This window comes from Phocoena phocoena, chromosome 8 (assembly GCF_963924675.1).
Source record: "Phocoena phocoena chromosome 8, mPhoPho1.1, whole genome shotgun sequence".
NCBI lineage: Eukaryota > Metazoa > Chordata > Mammalia > Artiodactyla > Phocoenidae > Phocoena > Phocoena phocoena.
The window spans coordinates 107,876,967-107,897,540 of NC_089226.1; the positions used below are offsets into that span (position 1 = coordinate 107,876,967).

Sequence of the window (20,574 nt, forward strand, 5' to 3'; positions counted from 1 at the left end):
ACTTGCCAGTACCGTGTGTTCTTTGGACATTTTGCACAGGAAGGGGCCGTCTCATTTTATTTTTCATTTATTTTGTTACTGAATATCTTCTGATTTGTTACTACTGCTCTGTACACCCGTTTGTCCATCCCTCCCATGCGTGTCTCTAGGTCTGAAGAGTGCTTTGTGAGTGAAGGGTGAACTTGGTGTGGTTTGAAGAGGCCCAGTCAGTGCCCCGCCTTCTCTCCCCACGTGGAGTCTTGGCCCTTCTGCTGCGTGGCAGAGGAGGAGCTGCTCTGCCCAAGAGAAAGGAGAGGGAGACAGGGTTCTGCTGCCGCCTTCTGCCTCCAGACCCCCGCCCTGCTGTGTTCTCGGGGAAGGGAGGGTGGGGCGGCAGGGAGAAGCCACACTCCTCAGGAGAGCTTGTCCTCCCCGGGAGGGGAGGTGGCGGGGCCCGAAGGGTGATGGGTATTTGCCCGCCTGCTGCCCTGCTTTAACTCCGCGCTGGTGCTTCTGCAGTCAGCAAGTTCTTATGTGGCAACACCTGTTGAGCTTTTCAGTCATGCTTTCTGCCTGTGGTGTCATGCTTCGGGAAGAGCTGGGTTCCAGTAAGTACTGTGTGATTCATAAAGTCGGTCGCTAATTAGTCATAGACTTGAAGTGGTGCTTAGCCCAGTTTCTGTCTTTTTTTCCAGTCTTTTGTATTAGAGTTCCACTTTGAATCCAACGACTACTTTACCAATTCAGTCCTGACAAAAACGTACAAGATGAAGTCAGAGCCAGATAAGGCCGATCCCTTTTCCTTTGAAGGTCCTGAAATAGTTGACTGTGACGGGTAAGGAAATGCCATTGCAACTTCTTTTTCTGAAACAAAAGCAGGAGGTGGTTTTACAACTTTACAAGTAAGATGGAAGTTAGGAATAAAGCAGAAAGCCTTTAATCTGTTTAAAAGCCCAAAAGACAAAGATGGAAATTAAAGTCTCTCTAGGAATATGATGACTGGCGCTGGGAAATGTAGCATGTGGTTACGTGGGCCAGGGTTTGGGGTGGTGGCCCGATTTCCTCGTTTTAATGAGGGCATTGGGATCTCCAGTCACCGAAAGTGAAGCAGTGATCATTGAACTGATAAATTCCTCTCGGCGGGTATTTGTTGAGTGAATGAATCCGTCAGTGCAGGGCAGCACTGACCACGGTGAGGCAGCATGAGCGTGGTTGGCCTCAGGGCTGAGCGCCTTGGTGATTGCAGCCTGTGGACCACCAAGGAGAGTGGCTTGGAGTTCACTCCTCTTGGGTGGTTTGAGACGGTTTGGGAAATTGTTTTATTCTTGATTGAAACAGTTATCCTTATTCACTGAACCAAGTACTTATCCTGATGAATCTCCCTGTGTGAGTAATACAGAACTCTCTTAAAATCCTGCTAGACTTAAATGGCCAGAGTAATGTAGATTGTTTCCCACGGCCAGGCCATCGGGTGAGAAGGCCTGCCTTTCCAGGCATGTCCTTGAGCAGACGCTATTCAGACACTGCCAGGGCTTACCTGTTGGTCCAGGGTGATTCAGAGCGCGGTCCCCGCCAAGGGCCGCTCAGCACACTTGGAACATTGTGTCTTGCTCCGGTCACCCGTGTTTGCGGTAGCCACCTGCTTGCTTTCTCCAACTTGTCCCACTCGCTTAGCTAGTTGTCTTGAGAATTCAGGCGCCTGGGTGGGTGGCTTCCTGTGCGCTGTGGGGTCTGTGACGGGGCAGCAGGTGACAAGCCCTTGAGCGGGCGTGGTCACGGGAAGAATGTTGGAGGCTCCCTGCGAAACGTCTGGGGGTTAAAGCTGTGCAGCTCCGGGAGCTGCCGCGCTGACAGCCTGCCTGGCGGGGCCCTCCGCCTTCACTGGCCTTCGCGTGAGCTCACCGTGTGCCGAGTGCTCGCGCGCAGGTTGCTGCGTTGTTCTGGGGTTAAGCACAGAGCTGTGATTTGCTTGCTGGACACACGTGTGACCAGTTTTTCTCATGAAGTGTGTACCCCCGTGATCACGGTCTCGTCCCTGTAGGTGTACCATTGACTGGAAGAAAGGAAAAAATGTAACAGTCAAAACCATCAAGAAAAAGCAGAAACATAAGGGCCGAGGCACTGTCAGAACAATCACCAAACAAGTCCCCAACGATTCCTTTTTCAACTTCTTCAGTCCGCTGAAAGGTGAGTGGGCTGGGTTGTGACTCCAGGTTACACACAGAATGACTGTTAACATCAGGAAGGAGGTTCTGGTCCTCTGGCAATCGTTGGGGGACGGAGCCGTGGCTGTGCAGGCAGGCCCACGGGTGCCTGTCCTGGCAGGAGGGTGAGCCTGGGCAGCTGTCGGAGCTGCATGCCCCCGCCCCCAGGGGGAGGGGTCCGCATGGCTGCTCTGCTCACACCCCTACAGCCTGCAGGGCGTCGGCCCACCCCTCCCTCTCCCCTCCCTCTCAGGTGGGTTTTTGGTTTTTTCTTCGAGCCTTGGTGTAGAGCACAAGGGGTTTGGGAACTTACATATTGTGACAAACACAGACTTAGGACAGAATCATAGCTTGGACGCTTGTTCTCTGCTCCCTGCTCCCACCCCCCAGTAAAAGAGAGATGGAAGTAGTAATGGCTCAGCCGCTGGTTTTGAGGAAAATTACTTGGAAGTCTTCACATAATTTCCTAATCCTGAGAATTCGAAGACCAGACCCGCTGGCAGCGTTAAAATATGGATATGAGGGGAAAACATTTTCTCTTTATTTTCCGTGAACAAAAACAGTTGGAGATAAATGGCAGCTCTGATCTAGGCCATTGGTGGCCCTTTGGGTTGTTTGTCGGGGCCACGGGGTGGCTTCCGTCTTCACTCTGACTCTCGTGCCAAGTTATCAAGCTGCCCATCACCATGCAGTCCATCGTTTTTCACTGTTGTGGCTATTTTCCGTGACTTGTCTTTGAACCTGGAAGATGCCGATGTATATCAGTTTTGGGGACAAGAATAGCCATAAATGTAGTTCTTAAATTTCCTTTTTTGGGAAGATCCCTTTCAGAGCCTCACATACGGGAGGCTTCCTGTGTGAATTCACTGTGAAGCAAAGGGACTTTGATTCCTAAATTCAGTGGCTTTTTTGGATGTTTTAAATAATTAATAACAATTAAAATGGAATCAAATGGATTCAAGAATTTGGGGGTGATTTGGGGGGGTCTAAAACTGTATTGCGATTGCACAAGTCTAAAAATGTATGAGAAGTCATTGGATTGTATACTTAAAGTGGGTGAATTTTATGGTATATCACTATTTTTAAAGTAATTGAATAAACATAATATCAAGTGATATGCTCTATGAAAAGGAATAGAGGATGACAGTGGGGGAGGGGTGATGGAGTGGTCAAGGAAAAAACCCAAACTGCTGAAATGCTTTTTGAAATGAAGGAAATAAAAGATGGCTAGTCCAGCAACCTGTTTGGCTTTAATCCTACAAACTGGCCCAGAAGTCAGGTGAGGAAGTCCTTGCTGTGATTGTTGCCGCCCCTGAGTCCAGAGGCCCCGAGCCTGCATCTTAAACAGCAGGTGGGGCTCTTACACGCCGAGGCTCGGGCCCCCCACCGCCCACGGGGAGGGGTGCTCACACCAGCACCCGCTCCGCCGTGGCTGAGATGGCGCGTGCCCCTCTCTGTGCTGGCCACGGAGACAGACCTTGCAGCAGAGGGGTGACAGGGAAGACACAAAGGCAGGGTGAGCCCGGCAAAGGGGACGCGATGCCTGGCGAAGCGCCACTGGGCTTCACTGAGCGTGGTTTTAAGTCTGTGTTTTCTTGGTTTCGTGTTGGGCTGTAGTTCGGCACCAAGGTCTGTAGGGCCGTGGGTGCTGGAACCGAATCTCAGCTCACCTTTTGTGTGGAGCGCGGGCCTCTGCTGTGGGTGTCGGTGAGTAACGTCACCCTGCGTGCTGCAGTGTTTGCGGGAGGAGCGGCTCCTCGCTACCTTCTCCTTCCCCTTTGCAAGCAAGCAGGGATGCAGCTTCCACCTAGCTGAGATGCAGCACCTCAGTCGCACTGAGGACTTACAGCCTTAAAGTGCTTCCTGTTTCTCTACCGAAACGTCGCTTGTAGTTTTGTAGGACACGAGTTAAAACTCCGCTTAAAACAAAAATGCCCTGAACGGCCACAGTCTGGGCAGCCGGTGCACCTTTCCATCTGCTGATGCTTTAAACGTCTGTAAATTCTCTTCTGAAAGTGGCCTTCTCCAGCTGGGCCTGTGAGCGTTACTGGGTACCGGCCTTTGGCCCTTGATTGGGGGTGGGGGGAGGGAAGGGGGCCTGGCGGTGCTGGGGCCACAGCCTCAGCCTGCAGCAGACAGGGGAGTGGGGAGCCGGCCAAGGGGGGGCACGAGCTTAGGCAGTTTCTAGTGAGATGTTCCATTTTATTTGTCAGCTGGGCTTCCTGCATGGGCTTTAGAAGGTTTTGGTTGTCGATGTAATGCAGATGTGTTTTGTCTTTTTTTCTAGCATCGGGGGATGGAGAATCACTGGTAAGTTGTGTGTCATTATCAAAAAAGTATGTTGTTTTGCTGTTAAGGTCCTTATTTCCTGAGTAGTTTGCTACTTTCTTTTTAATCTGTTCTTACTGCCTAAAAACCAAGGGTGAATTTGTATCCACTGCACCGTGGGGGTGGGATAGAAGCGCACGTTCCGTGGGTGGACCTGAGAGCAGGCGTATCCTTGAGCCTCACCCCCTCGCACATGTGGCTCTGGGCCCTACGCTTTCCTGCCATTTGGCTGCAAGGGTTCCTTTAATGCGGCCTAACCTCAGAGATGCCTGTCACCCAGAAGTGCCCGCACTGGGTGCTTATAAGCCGAGTCACTGGAAGTGGGGGGGGGGTCAGGCACGGGCAAGGGAATGGATGTTTACCCCACTGAAGCAAGTTAGCACTTGGCTTTTCCCCTCAGGATGAAGACTCCGAATTCACGTTAGCCTCCGACTTCGAGATTGGACACTTCTTCCGTGAGCGGATCGTGCCACGCGCTGTGCTCTACTTCACGGGGGAGGCCATAGAGGACGACGACAACGTAGGTGGCCTGTGGGAGCCGCTGGGGCCAGAGCGGGTGCTGGCTTGGGAAGCCCAGCCGAGATTTTCATGGCGTCCTCCAGCAGGTCCCCGGGGCACTGCCCTCTGGGGTTTGGAGGAGGTAGACTGGGCAGGGAGATGGCGGAGGCGGGAGAGGCAGGCCTCTCTGAGGTGGCTGAGCACCACACGCCCACGCGGGCCCGGCCAGCGACTTGCTCCCGAATGTCCTCTAAGGACCCAGGGGTTCGCTGCTGCACTCGAGGTCTGTGGCTTTGGGCGACTTCTGAACACGAGGAAACTCCTGTTCGCCAAGCGACGGCCAGCGCAGCCGAGTCGTGCCGGCATGTGGCATATCGACCCCAAAGAAATAGAACCCCACACTCCACAGAAAAACAGCCCGGCTGCGCAGGCCACCTTCCCCTCTGCTTGAAGGAACTCGCCCTCCCACAGTCAGAACTTGGGAGCAGGACCCCTGAGCACAGCCTGGCCAGCTGCCCCGGGCTGTCACCTGAAATGGTTCTCCATCGTGACCAAGGCCCGGTTGCCGCGAGCCCTCTTGTTGTGTGGAGATAAAGGTCTGTCCTGTGGCGTGTTGCTGGAAGTGTGCTTAGGTGCTGTTTGCTCCCTTGTGTTGAGTGCTCTGAGGTTCCTTTCTGGCGAGGTCTGTTGTGGCTGCTGGACAGGTCCGAGCTGCTTCGTGCCCTCCTTTGTGCTGAAGGCCCCCACGCAGCGGGAGTGGGCCAGCCCAGGGCGTACTGGCTACATCGCCTGACACTGGTGAGCTTCTCAGGTGCGGCCTGTCCATCCCCGGGCGGGGAGGTACTTGTGGGAACCCGGGAACACGGACACACACAGCACAGCGCAGTTTGGGGTCATCTTAGCGCTCAGGTAGTTGCTCAGACTTAAGTTTTAGGAAATACTGGTTATGCGGCAAATTCTGGACCAGCGCTGTCCAGCGCACCTTCTGTGATGAGGGAGCTGTGCTCTGCCCCGTCTGCCGCAGCAGGACTGGCACCACGTGACGCTGGGAGGTTGAAGGTGCGGCCCTTGGCAGCTGAGGAACCAGGGTTTGCATTTATCTAATTTGACCAAAAAAGATCGAGTGGCTACACACAATGGGAAGCTCAGCTCTAGACCAGCGGTCTCAAACTGTTTTGATCGTACACCCGTCAGTCTAAAAGCTTAATTAGCAGCTCATGTATATTTATTTACAGTGTAGGCAGCATAGCGACTCCTGGTGAGCAACACAGTGTGTTTGCCTGCAACATCCGCGTCCACGCTCATTCATAATGCCTTCGGTGCAGGCGCCACAGGTGCGCAGCGTGGTCCAGGGGCTCACGTCAGCCTGCGTCTGCTGCGGCCCCAGCTCTGCCGGTTCCCCCGCGTGGACCGGGGCTGGTGGTCGTCACTCCAGCTGCTCCTCAGGCTCCTGGCAGAGGAGGCTGGGTGGTACTGGGACAGAGACGAGTGCACTGACGTCAGACACGCCAGGGACGATGTGGACACTGGGCATCGTTATGGGGTGAAGTGGGCGGAGGAGGAGTCCTGGTTTCGTCTTCCACACTCAACGTGGGTCACCTCACTCGTCCCACGGGCTGCACACCCCACTCTGGAGCCTCTGCTCTGCCCGAGTGTGAGATGCCCGCACAGAGCTCGCTCAGAGGATGGGGCCAGGGTGAAATGATGGGCTTAGAACCTCAGAAAATGGGCACCCGAGCCTGTGTGAGGCTGGTTCCAGTGCGACCTGAAATGCTGCAGTGAGAGTCTTGTCGACTGCAAGACACTGAAAGGTCTTCTTTGTTAGAGGCCTGGAGGAAAAGGTGCCAAGACACGGTCAGATCCCAGGCCAACCGCACCAGGCCCTGCCCGCACTGTGCTCTTCTGAGTTCCCTTTGAGTCGTTGCTGACGAGTGGGGGGGCGGGGGGCTCCAAGAAGAAAGGGTTATAAGAGAAAGCTTGCTGAATCTTCATGTGTCTGTGTCAGTGCAGCCACCAGGGACGAGGGTTATTTCGTTTTGTTTGGCTTTTGACAGCAGTCTGATACTCGGGACTTGGCTGAGAGCCTGGCCAGCAGTGTCTTTGGACACACAAGACATTGAATTGAGACATTCATTCAGCCACAGTGTTGGAGTTTCTCCCATGCACACTTTTTCTGACTTATTTTAAAGATTAAACACCAAGATTTTATTACATTTCTAAGTGCAGATTAAAGATTTCCCCTTGTCTGAGTTATAAAATGACATTGAAAGTCCAGTATGTGATAAAATTACGCTACTGGTCTGCTTAGATCAGCCAGTTTCCCAGTTGGACCCAGCGCACACCCAAGCCAACGGTTTCCTTTCTTCACCCCGTCTCCATCCGTAGTCTTCGTTTTGAGTGGTTTTCGGATACCTGGTATCCTATTAACATGGCGGGGCTTGTGAGCAAGCAGCCCCGCAGTTCTGGCCCTGGCTTGGAGCAGAGGTGCCGGCGGCAGACTGGCCTCTGCTGAGAGGCCAGGCCACTTCCCGCTCTCCTTAGGCCCTATACCCCTGTGGGCGCTTGACGGGCTGTGTCTGGGTCAGGTTGCCATCACGCTTTATAAAACCTAAAAACGGGCTTCCCTGGTGGCGCAGCGGTTGAGAGTCCGCCTGCCGATGCAGGGGACGCGGGTTCGTGCCCCGGTCCGGGAGGATCCCACGTGCCGCGGGGCGGCTGGGCCCGTGAGCCATGGCCGCTGAGCCTGCGGGTCCGGAGCCCGTGCTCCGCAACGGGAGAGGCCACGACAGTGAGAGGCCCGCGTACCGCAAAAAAAAAAAACCAAAACCTAAAAACCTGTTTCCTTTCTTTTCAGTTTGAAGAAGGTGAGGAAGGAGAGGAGGAGGTAAGACATGGTTTTTGTGAGACATCATTCCCCGAGGTTGCTAGGCCTTCTCTGTTTGAGTGGATGAAGGTTATGAAGTCAGGGGACCACTTTAGACTCGTCTCGTGGGAAGCTGCCTTTGAAGCTTTCAGCCCTATTGAATACTACGGAAAGACACGGCAGATGGGTAGCAGTGTCCAGTTTGACCCTGCAGTTGGCTTATGAAAATGCATCTTAGAAAATAACCATTTAGCAAACCAAATCCACTTTTTCAGCAGTATGTTTATTTCAGGGTTATTTGCTAGAACAAGAAGTGTCCAAAGGAGGGGATGTAAAGAAGTATGGCTAGCAATGATTGTAATTGCTTTCCTTCAGAATCAGAGTATTGCTTTATTTGTGGCTGGTGAATCCACAAGAACTTAAGTCCTGTCTGTTCAACTAGCTCTCACTCCTTTTAATGCAGGAATTAGAAGGTGATGAGGAGGGAGAAGATGAGGACGATGCCGAAATTAACCCCAAGGTTAGTTATTTGGGGCTTCCCACGCCTGTGTATGCTACACTGTGGACCTTTTAAAACACGTTCCCCACTTTGAGGTAGTGGTGTTACAAATATGTACCTGTCATTCTCTATTTAGGAAAGTTAAAATGTACCAGGAAAGCACTTGAATGAGGAGCTGTTTAGACACCTGGTATATAGTTTGAGTGTTATATGAGTACTAAACTGCTTTCCGGTGCTTTCCCAAGCTCTATCTTAACTGGAGAAACTTGTTCAGTAGAGCAGCTTTACATTCCATCTTTAATTCTTTTAAGATAATGATTTAACTGACAACATGAATAAACTTTTTTGTTTTGTGTGTTTGTTTTTGGAAAAGGTACAGAGACGGGGCTTGGTGGGGGGCTTGTTTTGTTTTGTTAATGATGGGATAATGGAGTTGTAGGCATAATTTTACAATTGTACATGGGCTGAGAATACTCAAAAGACGTGTCTCGATAGCTCAGGTAATTTGAAATAAATTAGGAAGCTTTGCAAAAAGACAAAACAAAACAACCAATTAGGATGAGTGGGCGGTCCCATTAATCTTACGCCTGTCTGAGTTTTTACTTACGGACTCAGCTGAGCGTACATCAGGGACTTTGCCACTTGACACATATTTTAAATACAGAACTGTTCTAACGCTGTCCTGAAGCTGTAATTGCTCACGTGACATTTCTAGTTCACCTGACTCTTAGGACCAAATGTATCACGGGCTGTCAGAATACTAACATCACTTGGCATTGTAGAATCTTTATCTCTATTTAAGTAGACGTTGTTTGTTTGTTTGTTTACCCCCGTTGTGCCTGAAGTGGACCGGGCACTGAGCTGTCATTGTGTAGCTGGGTCTGATCGCTTTATAGCACCAGATGTTCCTATGAATGCATGCTTACAGCAGTAGTTCCTCCTGGGGAAGAATTCGTGGTGGGTTTAAATCCTCAGTGTGCCTTATAGATACTGCTCTGGGAGTGGGCTCGGGCATGTTCATGTTTTCAAAGCCAGCCTGTCTGTTGGGGCGTCACCGTATGGACGGCGCACCTGTGCTCAGTTCCTGAGCTGCGAGCCTAGGGCCCTGCTTTGAGTGGATCGCCCTTCGCTGTCGGGTAATAATAGAACCGCGCCGTGCCCGGTCCCAGGTGTCTGTATCTGGCTGTTCTTCTGTGCTCGGGGGGTGCTGATGCACACGTTCACGGTGGGGTTTCTAGAGCAGAGATGGCTGGTTACCGTGTCCACTGCTGGACTCAAGTGCCCTGTCTCTGGTCGCTTGTCTCACTGACAGTGGCTGCTCTGTTCCCCATTTCTTGTTGTTTCCTCCTGTTCGTCCTCTCTCTCCCCTTGCCAAACCTTCTGTCTCCTCTCACGTCTGGGTTTTCTAGAAGAGAATTCTCACCAGGTGATCACAGATAGCTTAACAGAAAGTAGAGACATGTCAGTAGTAAGCCTTCGTGAAGCCTTCGGTCTGTTGTGTTGGTTGGGAGTGGGCGAGGTGCCTGAGGAGGGCCCTTCGGTCAGCCACGTGCAGTCGAAATGCCCTAGTCCTGTCCCCTGGGGTCGTGACGTGACACTTCTGTTCCTCCACGTGCACCTCCTCAGAGGGTGCAGTCACATCACAGTCTGTACAAGCACAGGAAGATCAGGAAGAAGTGTTGCGGTGTTAAAGGTACAGATCTGGGTGTTGAGGTTTCCCATCTCAAGGTCGATATTTTTGCAGCCCTTTGTATCATGAGAAATGGTGGCTCTTTCCTCCTGTATAATTTTGTGCATTTCATTTTCTTTCATGCTGACAGTTCCTTTCAATTTTTTTCCCCATTTAGGTGTAATTTTTGTCTGTTAATCATTCATACGTTTCTAGGTAAGGTGGAATTCCATTCATTCCTAACTTCCAAACTTCTGGTCTGTGCTTTGTAGCAATGCCATGTTGCCGTGACTCGGTGGAGCGTCCGGGCGCACTCGGCACGTGCGGGCCCGGACAGGGGCTTTCTGAAGAGCAGTGTTTTTGTGCAGGTGTCTGTCGTGTGTGCTTTTAAAACCGAGTTGGTGATGGGGCTGCCGCCCCCCTCCCCACACCCCCCACACCCGGGAAGAGGACAGAACAGGAGGGCCCTGGGACCAGGATGCACAGGTCCCCCGGCCATGCTGGCCTCAGCAGGACGAGGTCTGCTGCCTGCTGTGATTCTTCTCGACGTGTGTCTGTTGCTTGTTGATACTTTTTCAGTCCAGGTGCTTTGCAGACCGATAGATAATAAAGGGGTAACTCGAATGCGCCAGGATCTTCTCTCTCAGAAGCTGCTGGCACCAGTTTTCACAGCAGCGTTAGTAAGTGCCGCTGAGGGGCGCACTGCTCGAACAAGCAGAGGACCTGTTGTAGATCCAAGTGAGCGCTGCAAGTCCCAGGAGCCGCCCTGTCCCCCTCCGGGGGTCATGGGTCCTCGTAGCTCTGCCCCAGTCATGAAGTCCCTCTCGTACGACACCGTCGGCTTTTGTGGGGCAACGGAGGAAGGTGCAAACAGGAGAGCCTGTGAGAAGCCAGGGCGGCAGCGTTAGCATCTAGGAGAGAGCAGGGGCTGCCCGCGTTGAGCTAAGCAGACCAGCGGTGTGGGAGCGGCTCCCGGGAGAGCAGAGCTGTGTCTCTGCACCGCAGAGCCGTGGGCTGGGGGTCTGTTAGCCCCGTGCCTTCGAGGGCCCATCTGCATCGCCCTCCTGCTTACTCGGGCGGCTGGCTTTCTTACAAGACTAACGGGCAGGTGGGCAGACTTGGGCTAAAGGAAGCATTTTCATTAGATGAAGTGAATGTACACCTGGGATCTTTTCTGTTTTAAAGGGTCAGATCTGATCATTTAGAATTGTGTCTGATTCCTGCTGCCCTGTGTGTCTGAAGAACGTGTCAGCCAGGCTGGTTTGGCCCGAAGCCCCACTGCTCCCCACTCTACCCGTGACTGCGAAGCATCCATAAATGGTCCAGCCTGTACCTCTGGGCGAGGAGGACTCTTCTGTGGCAGAACCACAGCCGTGCCGTCTCGCCTGTGTCGTCAGGCGCCCCGTGGAGCGGGTCGTGTCATGGGCTGTTGGGCAGGCACTCGGGCCTCGGGCCCCCAGCCCTGAGGCCATGGTGGTGGCGTGTGCTTGCTACCATCAGTGCAAGCCCTTCTTTTCAGTGCCCGCCCCCACCAGGCAGGGTGTTGACTGTTAGTTTGTGCCTTCGAAGCACCGACTCCCGTCCCTTGACGAGCGGCAGCATGAGAGACTGGGCTTCCAACAGCTTCGTGCCGTGGGGCAGAGGGCGCTCGGGTTTAGTGCAGTATTGCTCTGCCCTCTGTCACGGGCCGAAACTGTGGTGTCCCGGTGATGAAGCTCACATGCGTGGCTCCAGGCTTCTGCGCTGGTGCCAGGCTGGGCTGAACGTGGCCCTCGGGAGGTGGGATGCTGCCTGGCAAGCCCCACCTTCTGCCTCCTTCTAAACACAGCGTCCCCACCCGACTCCCACCCTCACAACAGCCCGTCCTGGTCTTGGTTTTGGCGAGGACCCGTCCCTCTAGCAGTCTTCAGCACCCGAGGAAGGAGTTCGTTGTCAACAGACAGATGGTTGATGCCGTCTCCTGGTTAAAGATAGATGTGATGTCACTGAGGCAGCACCTTGTAAACCGTGTGCCGCTCTGCATTCATGGCGTCCTGTACGTCCTGCGTATGTATTTACCCAGAGGATGTAGAGCAGCAAGCCCACGGCCCTGTGCCGCCCGCCCCGCCCCGCCATACCACAGCCATGACACCGTCCCACTCCCTCAGCTTCAGCTTCTCTCACCTCCTTCCTTTCTGCAGATCCAGCTATGGAAACCCACACACTTCTCCCCCGTCCACAAAAGGCTGCACGCCACTGCCCCAGCCCCTGCCAGTGCTGTCCCAGTCCTGGGGCACCTCTGCACCTCGCCAGCGAGTCTGGGGCCGGCGTCTGATCCCCCTGGCCACAGTCTGGGCCACCTCCAGGTTTCCCCTTGAGACGACAGAGTTTGAGTTAGGTCTCTTTCAACTAGGATTTCTGATCGGGGTATTTGTTTTGGTGCCCAGGCTCTTTCTTTAGCGGTGTTTCCGGTGAGCGTGTGATGGGCCGGTGCCATTGGCCCAGTGCTGGGCAGCGCTGGGCCGAGACCCGGGCCAGACCTGGAAGTCCCAGCTTGTCCCTGTGCTGTTACACTTACAAACAAGGAGCTTAGCCCAGGGCCCCAGATTATCGTTTTGTCTTTATGCACCCTTTACACATCATCTTTTTCATCCCTTAGGTGTGGTTTCCCAAGGAATGAACTGTAGCCCAGCTTATTCCATGCAAGGTGTCAGTTGTGTTATCCCAGATGGTTCTTCTGAACTGTGTGGTGCGGGTTTTTCTTAAGACTCCGTAGATGTGCCAAGTTGTATTCAGAGTAATGTCATCTTTGCAGCCAAGACCATAGGTTACTGAGGAATAAATTAATTTGCTAAGAAGTACTGGTGAAATCGTTACCTGTCTCTCAGGCTGCTGTTGGCCTCCACACAGCATTCATGCGGTCGCTAAGTGGGTTTCAGCGACAGGAGACGCAGCTGCCAGACCACACGGAAGTGCGTCTGCTCCTTGTCTCGCTCGCGCCTTCTCTGAAAGGACGGAATTCCCAGCCGAGGGGGCTCCTGGGAGGACTGGGGCCTGGCTGTGGAGTTCTTGGTGGCCTCTCGTCCTTTGTCGGGGCGCCACGGGCCAGTGCAGGAGAGGCTTTGCTTCAGGGCCCGGCCTGGGGGCAGGTGTGCTCCAGGCAGCGCCGGGAGCCTTGTTCACCTCGGGGATGGAGGGGAGCCAGCGCTGTTTCCCGCCTGCTCACCCCAGAGCTGAGGCGCCTGCCAGCTTTGGGACGAGGGCACTGCTGTGCGTTTAATTACTGTCTGCCACCCGAGGACCTCCCTCACTCGGAGACCCTCCTGCTGAGAATTAGAATGTCTTTATACAGAGAGAGGCAGCCCCGCTGTGACCTTGTTACTGGGAAGTTAGCTGCTTATTTGTTACTATTTTTAAAGTGTATTTGTAGTGGCCATGTTTTCAGCAAGAACAAGTGACTTGAGTCTTTGTTTTCGTTGTTGGTTGGAGATGCCTGGTTGATGGAATTGCTCGGTTCTCTACAAGTCTTGTTCTCTCTCGTTGACAGAAGGAGCCCAGCCAGCCCTCGGAGTGCAAGCAGCAGTGAGGCGCCGCTCGCTCGTGTGGACACGTGCTCACGCCTGACTTGTTTTCGAGTGCATGATTTTCACTTTAACTTCTCCTTTTACTTTATTATTTTGCTTAACCTGTACAGTGGCAACTCAGATGCATTTCAGAAATAGGAGGTTTAATTCTAGCACGTTCTACGGCCTTGGGGGCAGCTCAGTGGACCCGCCCAGCCCTGCCTTAGGGAGGGCCTCGCAGACCGCTGGGGCGCATCACTTGACGCTGGGGGCGCGTGTCCAGGGCGCAGTTCCAGGGCGTGTAGATCCAGTTCACCCCTCCCGCCATCAGACGGGATTCCTGCCTCTTTGGAAGAAACCCACATGCAGTTTCCAGTTGTCTCGGGAGAGCCGGCCGGGGTTGGCACTCATCCCGCTCGCCCTTTGGCTTTATTTTCCTCGGGGCTGGGGTGAGGGGTCGCGGCGCCCACTGAGCCTGAGGCGCGAGCTTGTGTGATTCATCTCGTATTTATTTCTCTCACGCTTGTGAGGGCTTGGGACGTGAGCTGTCCTTCGAGTTTCTGAGACCCTGTGGGCACCAGAGACCCGGTGCCCCGAGCGAGAGTTGGTGGTCCGCCCGCATGGAAGAAGGCCTCCCTCCTGCCAGCCGTGGGCCGGGCTGGTTCTCGGGACGCACGGACCACGCTTGGCGCTGAGGACGGGGGGGGGGGGGGGGGGGCGGTGTGGGGCTATGGGCAGAGCCAGGGTTTGCCAGGCTTCGCGGGGAGGGGCTCGGGCAGGAAAGTACAGCTTTCCCACGTAGCGTGTAAAATGTCTTGCTTTCTCGGTAGCTCCAGTTTCTCAGCCTCACATTCACCTTGTCTTAAAAGCCCTGGGTTCCGAGCGACCCGTTCTTGGCTGGAATGTGGGTGTCGAGTGTGTGACCTCTGGCCCCAGGGGCATCCACGCTGTGGCCAGGCTGTAGACTGCTCAGCCTTACTTAAGATACATTTGTAACTGAACACAGTGTTTTCCATTTGTACAGACTAGTTAGAATATTCTATTAAAGCTGTGAACTGCGAGCCCAGTGCCGTGTGTCTTCATTGCAGGAGGCCCGGCGGGCGGGTTGGGGCACTTGGGGCGGTGGGGCTTGGATGTGGTTGCGCAGCCTCCCGGAGCCCCGGGCGTGGGCAGATCCGGGGCTTCCGGGCTCCTGGGCTTCTGTTTTGATTTTGAGGCTTTCAAGCCCATCTTGAGTTAGGCTTGCCGGCCCACTTCACCGTCGGGGTGGGTCTGGGGTCCCCGGGTGGGCCCTTTGCTGCCCCGAGAGAGCGTCTGCTCCTTCCCCCAGCAGAGTCGTTTCTCCACGTGTGCGGGGCTGGGCCTTTCCGATGAGAAGGTTCCAGGAGGGACACTTGCTGCGCCATGGCCACGTTCGGCGTGTCTTCTCGCTGGTGCTCTTCTGGTGCTTGCGCCCTCCCTGCTTCCCTTCATTAGTGGGGAGACACCTGGTGCCCGGGCTCTCGTTCCAGCTGCCCATCTGGGGATCGGCCCAACCCGCATGCAGCACAGAAGCCGGTGCCCAGCTCGCCCGGTGCCTCCTGCCGGCGGGGCTGGCTTCTCCCGGGAGCGGTCAGAGAGAGCACACCGGGGGCCACGAGAAGAGCCAAGCAAGGCTTCGAAAGAAACGTGCTTTCGGGGTGTCCAAGACGACCATAGAGCCAGAACGTCGTCCACTCCTGAGGCCCCCGGGCCGGCCGGGTCAAGACCCACCAGAGGTGGGCGGTGGTGAGCCTCTCCCGGGCCTGCCCCGACGGCCACCGAGAAGAGACGGGGGCACCAGGGGGGCCTCGTTCCTGCAGACACGCAACAAAAACCCCATCCTTGGAGGGTGCTCGGAGGCCTGCACGCCCCCCACCCAGTCCCCTCGGGCCTCCAGCAGAGCTACCATCCTTGCTGACCCCGGGCCCTCAGAGTGACCGCATTTAGGACAGTGGAGTTGACAAGTACCTATGGGGTCAGATACGGTTGCACAAAGTGACGTGTGCAGGTAACTTGCAGGGGGAGAGCGGGGACAGTTTAGTGCCCGGAGTGCCTGTCCCTCTCCTGACTGTCACCAACGGGTGGCGGTGCCGGGTTCATGCCCAGGGCAGTGACCCTGCACTCAGGCACGTGCAGGGTGCTGGCGAGTCAGGTGAGAGGCTGGCTGTCTTCTCGCCGATCGGTCGGGGGCAGTGAGGGTTTGGCATGTGGTGTGACGAGAGCCTGAGGAGACTATTGGGGCCTCCGCCCAGCAGTCTTTGGGGCTTCAGGAGAGGAGGCGTGTGTCACTCATGTGCGAGCTGGTGGACGGTAGGTGCCGCCGCAGTTTGAGATGGCCAGGGGGTGGGGGAGGCCCTCCCTCCTCGCCCCCCAGGAGACACGATGAGTCAGGTCCCACACCCAGGGACTTCTCTGGTGGTCCAGTGGTTAAGAATCCACCTTGCGGGCTTCCCTGGTGGCACAGTGGTTGAGAATCTGCCTGCTAATGCAGGGGACACGGGTTCGAGCCCCGGTCTGGGAGGATCCCACATGCTGCGGAGCGGCTAGGCCCGTGAGCCACAGCTACTGAGCCTGCGCGCCTGGAGCCTGTGCTCTGCAACAAGAGAGGCCACAGTAGTGAGAGGCCTGCACACCACAATGAAGAGTGGCCCCCGCTTGCCACAACTAGAGAAAGCCCTCGCAAAGAAACGAAGACCCAACACAGCAAAAATAAATCAATTAATAAAAAAAACTTCCTACCCCCAATATCTAAAAAAAAAAGAATCCGCCTTGCCATGCAGGGGATGCAGGTTCAATCCCTGGTCGGGGAACTAGGATCCCGCACACCCCCACTAGAGAAGCCCGCGCACCACAGTGGAAGATCCCTCGTGCTACGACTAAGTAAAAAGGTCCCGATGCAGCCAGATAAACATTTAAAAAAAGAGAAAGTCCCACGCCCACAGTGGGCTTTGTGGCCAGAGGACAAGCGCACCTGCCTGCCAATGGGGAACGTCCTCTGGGATGTGTTGAGAGGAGCAGAACCTGTACGGTGAGCGTACCTGTGCGTGAGTGCACACCTGCGTGAACACAGCTGCATCTGGGTTTCCAGTCAGAGGAGCTGTGTGCCTGGGGGAATACCAGGCTTTGGTGGACCCCTTTCTGCGTTCTCTGTGGGCAGCCATGTGACGTAGTGACCAGACACAGTGGTTTTACGTCAGGCCAGTGTAAACGGGGGCAGAGGGAGGGGTGTTCAGATTGCTCACATTGTGGCACCAGGTTTATTTCCCCCATGGGTAAGAAGGGTGGGCGAGGGTGCCACCCCCCCCCGGGGCGCTGGGGCCTCAGTCTGCCACTCAGCTGTTCTGGGTACACTTGGTGGTAAGGCTGCAGCACGAAGCCCTGAGGCCGTGCCCTCCCCAGCCATGCGCTGTGGCTCTGACCCCACAGCCATTCACCCTCCTGTTGGACCCTCCAGCGCCTCGGAGCGCCCTGTCTCACCCTGGGTGCTCACAGGCTCCAGGGCTCCATCAGTCCTTGCCACTTGTGCTGGAAGGTCACGGAGCGTCCAGTAGGTTTGCCCGGAGCCGGCAGCCTGGAGGCAGCGGGAGGGTAGCGCTCCTGGTGGCCGGCTCTGCCTGGGAGCTGCAGCTTCCTGGGGCCCAGGCTGCTGTCACCACGGGACTGCAGCACTGCCTGCCTGCTTGGCCTCCGTCCCCACTGAGCCTCTGGACTGCCGCAAGCTGGGGAGGGCTTTGATGACCAGGCCTCCCCAGCCCTGCTTCGGGGCCCCCTCTGGGCCTGGCCTTCACGTTGCTCGTGAGGGGCCACCTCCCCTCCCGTGGCCTCTGCCACCCCTGCCTGCCCCCCTCCCTGGGTTACTCTCCCCAGGCCACCCTTGTTCTGTCGCAGGCCGCAGGGCCTGGTTCGATGCCTCTCCCACAGGGCCTGGGTCTTGTCTGTCACGCACGCTCAAAACCAAAGGGCTAGGACTTCCCTGGCCGCACAGCGGTTAAGAATCTGCCTGCCAACGCGGGGGGCACGGGTTTGAGCCCTGGTCTGGGAAGATCCCACATGCCACGGATCAACTAAGCCCATGTGCCACAGCTACTGAGCCTGCGCTTTAGAGCCTGCGAGCCGCAACTACTGAGCCCTCGTGGCACAACTGCTGAGCCCGCGCACCTAGAGCCCGTGCTCCACAACAAGAGAAGCCACCGCAGTAAGCCCGCGCACCACAATGAAGAGCAGCCCCTGCTCGCTGCAACTAGAGAAAGCCTGCGCACAGCAACGAAGACCCAGTGCAACCAAAAATGAATAAATTTAGTAAACCCAAAAAAACCAGGGACGACTCCAGGCCCAGCTGCCGTTCTGAGTCCCCCCCGCCCCCGCCAGCCTCGGCATCCTGACTTCCGGGTGGTGTGTGGCCTAGTGCCCCGGCCTTGGGGAGCAGGGGCTCCCTGCCTGAAGGTGGGGCGGCAGCAGTGTCTGTACCCCACACGGACCAATCCTTGGCCATAGGAGCCCAGCAGCACGGGGCTCTCGAAAGCATCACCTGAGCGGGGCCTTCCACGACGTATCTCTGACTTCCAAACCTTCCAGGCCGCACAGTGACCACGGCTGCCTGGGGGTGGGCCTGGGGCTGCCCAGGGCGCTGTCTCGGTTGCGTGTTCGCTTGTCAAACTCCTCAAAGTCCCTCACGTGGGGACGTTTGGTTTTACGTATGTAAATTATACTTTAGTGAGGCTGATTTTTCAAAAGCCCCACAAGTTGGGGAGATTCCACTTAAAACTCTGGTTTTCCCCTTTAGGAGTTGGGAGTTGTGGCACCTAGGGCCTGGGGTGGCGACAAAGCCTCCCAGGCCCCTCCGCCCCCGGTGGCCAGCCTGCTCTGCTGGTCCATGGCTCCCACTTGGTGGGGCAGGGGCCAAGCAGAGACCCGACCCCCCCATTCCAGGGCCCCACAGTCCCCCCAGCCCCAAGGGCTCCCTTCTTTTATTTTAAATTTGTTTATGTATTTATTTTTGGCTGTCTTGGGTCTTGGTTGCTGCGAGGGCTTTTCTCTAGTTGCAGCGAGCAGGGGCTGCCCTTGTGCGCGGGCTTCTCATTGCGGTGGCTTCTCTTGTGGAGCATGGGCTCTAGGCGTGCAGGCTTCAGTAGTTGTGGCATGTGGGCTCAGTAGTTGTGGCTCACGGGCTTAGTTGCTCTGTGGCATGTGGGATCTTCCAGGACCAGGGCTCGAACCCGTGTTCCCTGCATTGGCAGGCAGATTCTTAACCGCTGTGCCACCAGGGAAGCCCAGGGGCTCCCTTCTTTAAGCCCAGGCTGTCACGGGCCAAGCTGGGCTTCTGCTCCCTGAGCGCTTTTGTGGGGGCCGTGGGGGGTGGGCTGGGGTTCCCTCCAAGCCTTGCCCCAGAGGTGGGCAGCTGGGCTGTCTTGGTAGTGCTGCTGACCTCTGACCTGCCCTCTGCTCAGAAATGTCTCCTCCACACCTCCCAGCACCGCTCCCCCCCCACCTCTGAGTGCCCAGTGGGCTGGGCAACGCTGGGTGGGCTGCAGAGGCCCGGTGGGAGAGGGGCCACCTCCAGCTGCATCCTGAGGGAGCCCCTGGCCACCAGCCAAGCCCCTGGTTGCAGCAGGGGCTGTCTCCGGGGCTGGGGCCCTGCTGGAGGGCACTGTCCCAAGCGTGGGTGGCCCCCGGCTCCCTGCCAACGGCCTGCCCGGCACAGCCACACCTGGGCTTTTGGCCCCTGCTTCCGAGTCCTTCCGAGCAGCTTCCTTCCTGTGGAGGTGGACACGTCCTCCCAGCCCCAAGCTCAGAGGGCAGAGCCCCGTGGGGGGCGGGAGCCCATGACCTCAAACCCAGCCATTCAGGCCCCCGACAGCAGGACCTCCAGAACCCCTCCCCGGCCCTGGCTGAGCTTTCGGTCCCTCTGAACTTGGTGTGATTCTCCGGGTACCTTGTCTGCCTGGGATCCGCCTCACAGCCTCGGAGCCTGGGACCCTCTGTCTGTGGATTCCCACTGGGCGCTGACCCTGGAGACCCCCTTCAGCCCTGCCTCCTGAGGCCGCAGGGAGGGTGAGGCTCGCACACACCCCGAGGCCAAGTCACGTTGGTATGCCTGGGTGGAGCCCCTGTCTTTCTGTCTCCACCCGGCCAGTCACTGAGCCAGCCTGGCCACGCAGACTCAGCTCCAGGGCGGTGGCCGGATGTGACTTTCCATGGCAACCTAACAGGCCTGGCCTGGCCCGGCCCAGCTGGGCTCCAGGCTCGTGGGGTCTGTGGACCTTGCCCAGGCCCAGGAGGACAGGGGCAGGAGACCCCACAGACACGCCCTCTGCGGGCTCTTCCCTCTCGGGCCGGGGGCTTTCTCCAGGGCCCCTCTGCAAGTCTGGGGGTGTCCACCAAGCCTCAGCCTCCCCGGCTCACGCATCTGGGCTGTGAGGAGACCCATCACTTGCCACCCTGGGGATACGGGAGAGGAAGCCTGCGCGTGAGGCCAGAGCCGCCCTCCTACTCCGACCCCGGGCACGGGTAGGGCTGCCCACGCCACCTCCCCAGTGCCTGCCAGTTGGGAGCTCTGGGCCTCAGCGAGCCTGGAGCGTGCGTCTCGGGGGACGGGCAGGCACTGGGCCAGCGTAGTCTGGGCTCTTCTGCCATGACCCCGTTTTTGGCAGGGGGCTGGAAGGTCCCAGCAGAGCTCCTGGAGCTGCCCTCCCAGGGACCAGGACCCTGACCTCCTGAGAAGGAGGAGAACCAAGTAGAGGATGGAGCCCAGCCCCCAGGCTGTGACCCAGAGAGGTCACCTTTCCCAGCTCTGCAGTGGAAGTGGGGGAGGGAACCGTGAGAGGCACCCCCAGGCCCGGTCCTTGGGGTCCCGTCACAGGGCAGGGCTGAGGGGCTCCAAGGACGATGGGAGGAGACTGGCCCTGAGGAAGGGGCTGGGCCGGGGTCTTTCCTCAGGCTTTCAGCACAGCCTTTCTGATCTCCAGAACTGG

At 56.5% G+C, this 20,574-nt stretch overlaps 1 protein-coding gene across 1 annotated transcript in view; it reads left to right on the plus strand.

Moving 5' to 3' along the window:
• Positions 1 to 13,860, plus strand: part of NAP1L4 (nucleosome assembly protein 1 like 4) — a 60,660-nt gene extending 46,800 nt beyond the window's left edge. The window contains exons 9-15 of the mRNA XM_065881431.1: positions 675 to 814; positions 2,021 to 2,166; positions 4,471 to 4,493; positions 4,912 to 5,031; positions 7,864 to 7,893; positions 8,336 to 8,392; positions 13,567 to 13,860. Of these exons, the coding sequence (XP_065737503.1) occupies positions 675 to 814; positions 2,021 to 2,166; positions 4,471 to 4,493; positions 4,912 to 5,031; positions 7,864 to 7,893; positions 8,336 to 8,392; positions 13,567 to 13,605 (555 nt within the window). The 3' untranslated portion in view covers positions 13,606 to 13,860. The remainder of the gene's footprint in view (positions 1 to 674; positions 815 to 2,020; positions 2,167 to 4,470; positions 4,494 to 4,911; positions 5,032 to 7,863; positions 7,894 to 8,335; positions 8,393 to 13,566) is intronic.
• Positions 13,861 to 20,574: the final 6,714 nt, after the last annotated feature.